Source organism: Excalfactoria chinensis, chromosome 1 (genome assembly GCF_039878825.1).
Source record: "Excalfactoria chinensis isolate bCotChi1 chromosome 1, bCotChi1.hap2, whole genome shotgun sequence".
Classification (NCBI taxonomy): domain Eukaryota; kingdom Metazoa; phylum Chordata; class Aves; order Galliformes; family Phasianidae; genus Excalfactoria; species Excalfactoria chinensis.
This window is the reverse complement of record NC_092825.1, coordinates 64,878,261-64,888,714: the sequence shown is the minus strand read 5'-3', so window position 1 is coordinate 64,888,714 and position 10,454 is coordinate 64,878,261. Positions and strand designations below refer to the sequence as shown.

The window sequence follows — 10,454 nt, the reverse complement described above, 5'->3', positions numbered from 1 at the left end:
GCTCCAAAACTGGACCATCCCAGTGATGAAAAAGCTTGTTTGCAACTGGTCTGAACCTCCCTTCTGTTACTGCAGCTTCTGCACTCTGTTCATCATTCTCCTGCCAGAAGAGCTCGGCCTTGCCTTCTCTATGAGCTGCCCACAGGTGTAGGCAGGCTGTTGCTAGGTCCCTCTGTGCCATCCCTTCCCCAGCTGAGTAGGACCAGCTGCTTCAGCCTCCCCTCATGGGAACAGTGCTCCAGCCACATCTTTACAGAGGCCTTCTGATGAACTTGCTGTAATTTATTATCATCTTTTTCATGTTGGGGGCCTCCAAACCACAGTGTTCCAGATGCAGCCCAACCAGTGCTAAGCAGAGGGAAGTAATCACTTTCCTTGATCTACCAGCAGTGTTCTCAACTAACACAGTCCAGAATGTCAAAGGACTTGCTTATTGCCAGGTCCAGCTGCTGGCTCATGCTCTGTTTGCTGCCTGCCAAGACCAGTACGCCCTTTGGAACAGAGCTGCCAGCCAGGCAGTCCCTGGCTTCTTTTGTTGCAGACTCCCAAAATCTCATGGTATTAACTCATCAGGGTGGTTGGGACACCCTCCCACTCCCAATCCCAAACACTCAGAAGTTCCCAGAATGCCAACATCATTTGCAGTAACGTCAGGATTGTTTTCAGAGGCGTTAAGTTAAAGTATTATCCACGCACTTCTTCCACTACCTTTAAAAAGACATGTGTGAATTCCTTCATATGCTTGTAACTGAAAATGAGAACAGCTGCTGTGAGGTATTCCTCTCCTCCAAGCAAGGTTGTTTATAGTAAAGAATACTAAGCTTTGATCATCTGCTCATATTTACTAAATTGATTCCAGTGTCTTTGCCAGTGGGCTGTATGGATTCTCAACACGAAATGCTCCTGCTCATTTGAAGTGGCTGAAATTGTTTTTCAATGGAATTTTCCATTATGCTCTGTGCTATCTTCCTTCAAAGCACAATTTGTTCTCTGGGCAGTACTCCTTGTCCAACCTAACCATTTTATACCTTGCTCAATACTTTTGTTCTCTTCCCATGATGCATTACCTCCCACTTCAACCCAAGTTTTCTTTTACAGCTCGCTTGCATGTAACCTGATACGTTTGTTAGCAGATGTTATCCAAGGTTCTTCCTTCTCCTGCTGCCTCCTCAGTAGAGAAACAGGAGGCAGTCACGGCTTCTCAGGGAGGATGCAATGCCTCTCCCAAATATCTGTGGTTCCCCCCTTCTTTTTCCTCCTTGAAATTCAGGGTGTTAGAAGGTACAGACATAATAATCCTGCACACCCTACCATTCATGCATGCACATAGTGAACAATTTCAAGGCAGCCTCCTACTCATAGACATTGTGGGGTCTTTTTTCTAAACAGATGCTTACTCCCCAGCAGCAAGGACCAGACAAGTCAACACAACCACAACAGAAGGGAAAGAAATCCACATCTACAAGCCCCAGATCTAATGCTTTGTCCACTAGACAGCTGCAGCAAATTGACGCCCTCCCCCTCCTTCTGCCAGAACAAAATAGAAGACATACAATCTCACAGTCTTAGCTGCGGACTGCAAAACCACAGGTGAAGATGGACAATAGCTAGTCCAGCAATACAACATAGCATAAGATGTGTGACCCCACTAGTTCTGCTTTGTGCCCTCTCGCCCCATCATTACTTCTCAAGGAAAAGAATGATTTTGACTCTGCTTTATCGTGCTGTTTTTACGGTATTACAAGCTGCTTCTCTATTAAAATGGCAACATTTGCTAACCTATACGCAAGCACAGCACAGAGAAACCACACACACATACTAAGAGCTTGTTCCTCTGTTAAAGTTTACTTTTAAATGTGATTAACTAGTGATTAACAAGGCTAGCATACTCAAATAAGGGAAAAACTTTTGGACTTAATATTAAACTGCAGTAATACAACAGTTTCCAAGTCCAAAACCCAAAAAGATGTGAAATAAAAATAACTGCATTGTTACTGAAGATGAACACCATCTCTCAGAGTGGAAGCTTCAAAGGGAAAAAGGCTGATGATCAGATGTACAAAGGAACCTGCCATGAGAACCCAATCCCTTTCCCAGCAATGCAGATTAAGGTCTCTCGGTGCCAATAAAAATAGATAAGCAAACCCCAAGCATTTCACTTACAGTTTTCTAAGTTCACGAGTTAAAAAAACAACAAAAAAACCCCAACAAACAGCTCCAGATGCACTGAATACAGTTGTTACAGAAAAAAGAATGATAGGCCTTGTGGCCTGGCTTCAAACAAAAGCGTGTTGCCTCAGGTCTCCCACGGCCATAGGCACACGCACATGGCCTAGAAAGTTGCCATAACCCCATTATGTTTAATAAATATCCTGCTTTAGAACTGTAGTTGTGCCATAGCCTGCCCACCTCCCCAGTTGTTCTGCCTTCCGAGGAATCTGCGTGGTACAAAAGCCTCACAAGGGCAGATTAGATTTATGAGTACAGATATGCAAGTTTGACTAAATACTAAATACAAACCTGACTAACTGTTACAGGTAGGAACAGCTTTGCATTTTCTTAATCCTCCAAACTGGAGGCTGCCATGTGTACCATCCTCTGCCATGTTATACTCAGTTTCATTGGTGCAGTCCTCTAAGCAGAAGTATCCAATTCCCTGCAGATCCGTTGCTAAAAACATACTGGAGCTACTCTCATCCGATTAAACACATTAGCAATGCATGTAACTTCACCTGATGTATGTCCAGTACACATCAGTATCTTGATCAGCAATTGAGAAGACATTAAGTATAATCAAAAACCATCCTACAATAACACAAGACAGTGGATTCAAAAATACAGAAAGTGACTAATGGTTCAACTGCCAAGTTCAAGCACTAGAGCTCAAATTATCTGGTTGTACGGTTGAAATAATACAAGTATAATGTACAGTTGGAATAATACAAATATAGTTGGAAATAGTGAGGGTAACTAAGGAAAAGGACTCACCAACTCTGAGACCTTCAAGATAGACGCTCACCAATGTTGAGACTCACTGCAAGAACTCTACAAAGAAGCAATCTCCAGAAAGAGATGCTAACTTAATGGTGGTCAGCCCTTAAATGGGATCTAGGAGAGGTGGAGTCAAGCTCTACATCTTCTGGGAGCACAGCTGAATTACCTTCACCTGTGCTCCCACAGCTGACTCGTTGCTTGCCTCAGATGGTTAATCAGAGATTCAGGCTGTGATCGACAGTTTCCCTTACAGTGGTTCTTTGGTTTCTTTATTTTCTCTCAAAAGGAAGAAAAGGTGTTGGTATTTCTGGAGTCCTGGGATGAGGGACAGAAATTTATTCAGTATGTGAAGATGAGAAGAAAAACCTCTTAAATGATGTTGGAGATCACAGGCCTTTTGCTGCTGATGATCATTCATTCATGTGGCAGTTTACTGATTGCGCTGAAAAGCAATATTACATCAGTCTTGTTTAGCTTTCTCACTGCCCTCGTCACTACCACCTGCTTTAGAGGCACTCACCAGTTGCTGTGAGAAGGCAGAGCAGCAACAGAAGCAGGTAAACGTGTGTCTGAGATCACAAGGGAGTCAAAGACCAACTCCTGAATTACAAACAATAAAAAATGCCAACACCAGATATTTGCAGATTTATTTATTTTGAAATGAGATGCCAATAGCAAGAACACTTACCCTGCAAACTTCAAAGTGTACTTACCCCTTGACTTGCTCTGTAAAAGATAAGCTAAGTAGTAATACAAATGTTTAATTACCATTTCCATTAATTAGAACAGATGGCCACCACTGTATTCACATCTAGCACTGTTTCCATGGAATTCTAGCAAATGAAACAGTGTGTCCATGTTTGAGTTTCACAGGGAAAAAAAATACACCAAGAACATAACAAAACTGAAGACAGATGAGTAAATCACATAGATATTCTTAAGGTACTTCTTTTTCCTTTAGACACTAAGGCCCGTATAAAAAAAAGATAAGACTGAAGTCAGACATATCTGTGAAAAAAACCTAAGAAATTAATATTTTAAGTCCAAGAATTATACATTAAGAAGTAGAAGTTGAGAGCAAAACCACTGATTCTACATTGTGTTTCTCATACAAAGCCTGTAGTTTGAGCTTTGATAAAAGTTGTTTACCGACGATGAGGGCACCTGGAAGCCCAACGGGAGCAGGGCTGGCTGCTGCAGCTCCCGGTAGGCACAGAGGTTGGGTTTCACACCGGATGGCTTGCTGCAGTTCAGTTATGCAGCGGTGTGCTGCCCCCTGGTGCTACGAGTCCGGAAGGGGCTGGCTGTGAGTGCCACTTCTGGTCTTCAGTTGCGACTGGGCAATATCCGCCAAGGCGCTCTGTATCTTTTCCAGCAGCATATCCCCACGATAAACTACCTCTTCTAGACGGGCAGCTGCTTCGTGATTCTCTTCTTCTAACCGATACAGACTGGCAGCCTTTCAAATAAAATGGGGGAAAAGTAAGGATCTTCAGAGATAACCCAAACTTGACTGCTACTGACAGGAGGTGATCTAATAGCCAACGGTCCCTAGAAGGCCCTGAATTCCATACTTGTAATTTCTGAACAACTCAATACAATCTAAAACACAGTACATATCCATATGGAGTAAACACCCCCCCCACTATGTAGAGATATTAGCTTTTTCCACATTTTATCTTTTAGCTCAGCATAGGTTTCCTGAGAAGTGAATATTTATCCCCTTCCCCACACAGTTACTGACAGGTCCCTATAGGATGTTAGGATAGCTTATTCAGACCTTCCCATTAAATAGCATATCTCACATGAAAACCTTATTTAGCTGTGTTTCTTTTCCATTATTTATTTCTGAACTAAAATGTTCATGCTGACTTATCAAAAATCCCAAATGATCAGAAATTCTTCCGAAACTAAATCCTGCATTAACAAACAAGAAGCTGTTAGAATATCAACTCCAAGGAAAGCATGCCCCTGTTGGGCTTTCTACTCTGCTTCCTTGCATCAGCTGTCACTACAATCAAACACAGCTCAGTCACAAAACAAACGTACTACTTGGCTACAGTAGGAGAGAGGTCTTTGACTATGAAGTACACACACTGACATGGAATTAGACTGGTGTTTACATTCCCAGTCGGTACACTCAGTGATTGTTGTTACTAACAATGTTTCTATATCTTCCTCCTCTCCTCTGTTTAAAATCAAAATGCAATGTTGCTGTCACGTTATTTGGTCCATCGGACACATCTATTGTCTTTTGTGAAATGCCTTCAAATAGTCGCAGATTATCAACCCTGGTCTTAAACCTTCAGGAGATCTTAAGGCAGCTCCAGGTTCCTCAGAGAAACAAAGTTATTTGCATCCTTGTTGCATTCGAAAAAGAAAACACTTGATCTAAATGCAGAGCCAGAGTCCATGAAGATCATCTGTTTACTAGACAAGATCTTTAGAAAGAGCAGAACAATAAGCCAGCAGCATTCTTGGAATTGGGGGTCAGAAGCATTTTTTTGGAAGAGAGAAACAGATATCTGAGTGTTGCAAATGGGTTCAGAAGCTGTTCACACCAGTTCAGGCCCTGTAAGGCAGGGAATCAGAACTGTTTGAGTAGGAAGTGACCCTTAAAGGTCATCTAGTCCAACTCCTCAGCAATGAAGAGGGAGACCCACAGATAGATCAGGTTGCTCAGAGCCCCATCCAGCCTGACCCTGAATGTCTGCAGGGATGGGGATCCACCACGTGTCTGGACAATCTGTTCCAGTGCCTCATCACACTTTCTCTTCCATGTTCCTTAGCTTCTAGGAGGATCTGCTCCACAATTTTCCTCAGAACAGAGGTGAGGCTGCCAGGTTGGTAATTCTCTGGGTCATCCCCTTCTTAAAAGTGGGTGTGATGTTGCCTTTTTTCCAGTTTCTAGGGACTTCATCTGATAGCCATGACTTCTCAAATACCATTGAGAGTGGCTTGGTGACTACATAAGACAATTCCTTCAGGACTCCGAGATGCATCCCAGCAGGATTTATAGACTTAGGGATGTTCAGGTTCCTCACGTGGTCACAAACATGACCTTCTCTTATAGTGGGAGGGGTACCACTCCTCCAGTCCCTACTGTCTGACTCATCTGCTCAAGGGGTGTGAGAAGAGCAGCTGCCACTGAAGACTGAGGCAAAAAAGTTGTTGAGTATCTCAGCTTTCTTTTAGTCCTTTGTTACCAGCCTGCCTGTACTGCTCACCATCTGGGGCAACACCTTTTTGGATGCTCCTTTTCTAACTGATGTACCGGTAGGAGCCTTTCTCGTTCTGGTTTACATCACTTGCTAAGTCCAGTTCCAGTTGGGCCTAGGTCTTTCTGACCCCATCCCTACATAGCCCAGAAGCAGGCTGTACATTTCCCAGGGTACCTGTCTCTACTTCCATTGCTTGTGTAATTTTTCTTGTACTCCAGTTTGACCATCAAGTCCTGGTCAAGCCATGCTGGTCTCTTGCTTTCCCTTTCAGACTTCCAGCACCTGGGGTTAGACAGCTCTTAAAGGTCTGCCAGTGTTGCTCCCTTGTCCTTTTAGACAGCTTCCTAGGGGGTTTTGATGACAGATTCCCTGAAGAGCTGAAAGCTAGTTTTCTTAAAATTTACCATCCTGATTTTACTCTTTGTCCAATATCCCTCAGGAGTGGGAACTGCATGGTCACTACAGCCCAGGCAGCCTCCAATCCTGATGTAACCAATCAGTTCACTTGCATTGGTGAGTGCATTCGTCCAGTACTGTAAGTCCCCTGGTGAAGTTGTCTATTACTAGGCTCTAAAAGTTATCCTCAAAGCATTAATTCCAGGAGCCTTCTGGATTGCCTACAGCTTGCCAAGCTACCTTTCCAGTAGACAACAGCTGTATCTGCTAGTAACTGCCTTGGCCAGTAGCTGCCTTCTGTTCTCAAGCACTTCCTAGAGCATCTCTGGTCTAAGGAAAGGAGCAAGAAAAAAAAACCACAAAGACTGTCTGACTGGTTCAAAGGAAGTCATTCTATTATTGAAAATACAAGGAACTATTTTGTGACAGAGGTGGAGAATTTAAGATATACTCCAAAGCTTTTAATAAACAGTATCCTTTTAGAACTAAAGGCTTCAATAAAGCATTGGCTCTGCAGCTACAAAATGAAACACAGCTCTAACAAGCAAGAGAATATGAAAGAATGAAAGATAAGCAAAGAGAAAACCAAAAGGTAGAATGCATCAAGTCTGTTGCATCAGTATTAGAATAGTTTAAAAACTAGAAGCAGCTGTAATATATTCTAGGACTGATATAATAAATTCTTGTGTTGCTATTGTTGTGTTTTTTTTAAATATTCTAGCAAAAAAAAACAAACACCAAAACAAGTTTAAACAATGCTCACTTTGTAGAATCTCCTGAGAAACAGTCGTAACTTGCAGTTTTTCCAATAAGCCTATAAAGTACCTGCATGAAAAATCCAGGCTTATATTATAGCCATTTTTATGATTAGATGAGAGTTGTTTAAAAAGATACTTATGAGAGTTAGGAAGTCTGTCTACCTAAGATACACTCTGATATTTTAACTAAGAGCACTCTTACCTGCAAAGCTGCTGTTGATTCTTCACTAGGGAGGGAATCTATCAGAACATCGATATCTTTTGCAGTTCGTGCAATCAATGCAGCAAACAGTTGGGCATATTCTTTGGAAGAATAATAATAAAAAGTCAGCTTCCTCAATGCATTGCTAGAAATAAGCACAACTCTGCATTTATGGCATGGAAAATTGTGAAGACCTCAGGTATATGTATGTTACAGTTTCTCCTATATGAAGGAAACAACAGCATTACAAAAGACAAGAAAGAGATGCTATTAGTAGATAATGGTTGATTCCAACCCCAGATTAAACAGAATAACTCGTCATACAAAGGGCTAGGCTTTGTATAATTGAGAAAATAGCTAGAACTCCATCGTGGTTAGCCTGTTAAGAAATTACTGAGAGTATTCAGTATCCTAGTTTCTGTAATAAGTATTGGAAGTAAGTAGGTTGCTCTGAAAGTAATGCTTTCTATTTATTTCCATGGAAACTACAACAGCTACAAAGAGCACAATGACACCATTTAACAGAGCATACTCTCAGCTTCAAAACACTCTTTTTCAACACAGCCACCATCATCAGCTGTGCATTTTCACCAGTGAAAAGCCTGCAGGCCATCCTGTAAAATCTGCATCACCACCCAGAGTGTGGTTTGTTTTTCACCACCCACCACCTCACCCTGATAACACCCACTGTTTGGTCTCCATAAACACTCAGTACGTGCCAATGAATGTCAATGGATGCCTTTTTCTTTCTCTTTTTTTTTATTTTCACATGGAGGAATTCAATGACAAATCTTTGCTTCATACACACTTCCACGTCAGACACCATTTTGCCAGACTACCCCTCTGCTGCCACCCTTCATACAACAATAAAATGTAATGGAACACCGGTGGGAAGGTTTAGCCTTTACTCTACTAACATCTGTTGTTGTAGATCAATATAACAGAAAATCACTACTTTTGGATCAGGCCTCATAGCTCGGAACTCATTTAAACTTATGGTCCTTGTCTCGAGACCTGCCACTGGAGGTGTAATTAACACCAGAAACTACATAAAGACTGTAACTCAAAGAGACAGATTATTTAAATTAAGTAATAAGCCATTAGAGGATGAAAGAACAAAAAGTTGGTTTGTTTTAAAGAAGGATCACTATTCACCAACAGGAAGTTAAGCTGTCACTGAGACATGGAAAAACAGTGAAAGTTTGTAGATCTTACTTTAGTTACCAGATTGCTGAAAGAACTGCATCAGTTTTTATCATTCTGGCTCTAAAAGCCAGAAACAAAAAATTTTCCATGTAGAATTGTATATAGCCATCTGCAGTGGAATTCCAGGGTCACAATGATGAGCTGAAAGAGTAAGTGAGCTGGAAGAGTACGTGAGTGCCTGGAGTGGCGGGGGGGGGTCCCCTCTTCTGCCTGTCCTTCTTTCCTGTGAGGGGACTATACATTCATACAATGAGGGCCACATTCCTCAGCTCATCCCTTTCTCCAAGCTGTTACCAGGAGCAGTGAGTTAATTCCTTCTGATATCTTTTCCTATATTGCTTATTTCTCAAATAAAGGCTCTATCATTGCCCTCATTTGCCCTACACCCTTTTAGGCTTATAACTTAAGACCTAACATATTTCATTCTGTTGATTGCTTCCACAAATCTTTCGTGAACCAAATGAAAAAATATTCTCTAATGAGAAAAACCTCTAGACAAGACTGACATTCTCAAAGGTAGACTTGACTTGAAACTAATAAATAAAAAGAAAATAAACCCAAAGAACAACAAACATCCCAATACATTCATTTAAAGCCTGCTCTGTGTCACTCACCTCATACATACTCATACGTGTGAAGCAGCGCTCTCCACACTGAGTTTTAAGACCTTCTTGTTAAGAATTTGAAGACCCAACACCATTCAACTGGTTGTTTTGTGATTTCTCATTAACATTACAAAGTTGGCTGTATGATTTTAGTGAACTCACTACATTCAGAGCTTAGGAATGACAGAAGATTCCCTAATTAATTACATAAGCAAGCAACATATACAGAGAAACATGCTTACAAACAGGTAAGACAGAGAGCTTTAAACTCCTGTATGATTCCATAAAACAAACACTTGCATTCAAAAAATAAAGAAATAAAGAAACACTCTTCCACAGCAGTCTTCTTACACAAGTTTATATCGGAAGGGCTACTGTATCTATGCAAATAAACCACCACAAAAAATACATTTCAGTGCTCAGTTACAACTCAAAATGCTGTTGCCAAGGTCACAGTTTCATAAGCAAGTGCAGCATGACATCAATTTGTGACTTCACTGACAGTTACTAGAGGAACTGCTCGCTTAGTACGAAATACCATGCACTAATTGAATGCCAATGTGCCATAAGGGAACCCGAGCGACTTGCCTTCTGTGGGGTTAGCCGGCTGGTCTTTGTTGATCGCTGTCTGAATGTTGCTGAAGGAAGCCGGGGGGCCGCACTGCTGCAGCACTCCGATGGCGTTACAGAACTGGTCAGCGAGCTGCAGGGTGTAACGACACTTCGTTTACTGAGTATCTAAAGCCATTTCTACTTTGATTTGTCCCCCCGCCCACGAGAGGTGTGCGCAAAGCCCCACAGCCAGCTACAAGCAGCGGCGGGGCCCTTCGGCTGGGATCGCACCCTGGGTGGCCGCTGTGTTGGGGGGGGGGAGGGAAGCAACTCACAGCCCACAGCGAGCGGGCGAGAAAACAAGGCCAGGCCAAGATTCTTTAAGAACAGTTGCCGGGGAAAAGGCAGCGGCCGCCTCACCGAGTTCACCGCATCCTGCAGCTGCGTGAGCCTGTCCGCCATGGCTGACAGCAGCCGGACGGGGCGGAGCGTGGCGTTGGCTTTCTTCCGGTGGGTCGGG

General features: G+C 42.4%; 1 protein-coding gene across 1 annotated transcript; it reads right to left on the bottom strand.

Annotated features, from left to right (window-relative positions):
• Window positions 1-3,629: 3,629 nt before the first annotated feature.
• Window positions 3,630-10,453, bottom strand: MED21 (mediator complex subunit 21). The gene is made up of 4 exons (XM_072350418.1): window positions 10,355-10,453; window positions 9,971-10,085; window positions 7,572-7,672; window positions 3,630-4,453 (listed from the first exon to the last, which is right to left on the bottom strand). The coding sequence occupies exons 1-4, from the start codon at window positions 10,394-10,396 to the stop codon at window positions 4,277-4,279; spliced, it is 435 nt and encodes a 144-aa protein (XP_072206519.1). The 5' UTR covers window positions 10,397-10,453; the 3' UTR covers window positions 3,630-4,276.
• Window position 10,454: the final 1 nt, after the last annotated feature.

Excerpts from the sequence above, each read along its gene's own strand:
- MED21 (XM_072350418.1), bottom strand. The coding sequence starts at position 10,396 with ATGGCGGACAGGCTCACGCAGCTGCAGGATGCGGTGAACTCG. Across the intron at positions 7,673-9,970 it reads GCCGGCTAACCCCACAGAAG|AATATGCCCAACTGTTTGCT; the intron begins GCAAGTCGCTCG and ends ATTCTTCCAAAG. Across the intron at positions 4,454-7,571 it reads AATCAACAGCAGCTTTGCAG|GCTGCCAGTCTGTATCGGTT; the intron begins GTAAGAGTGCTC and ends TTTATTTGAAAG.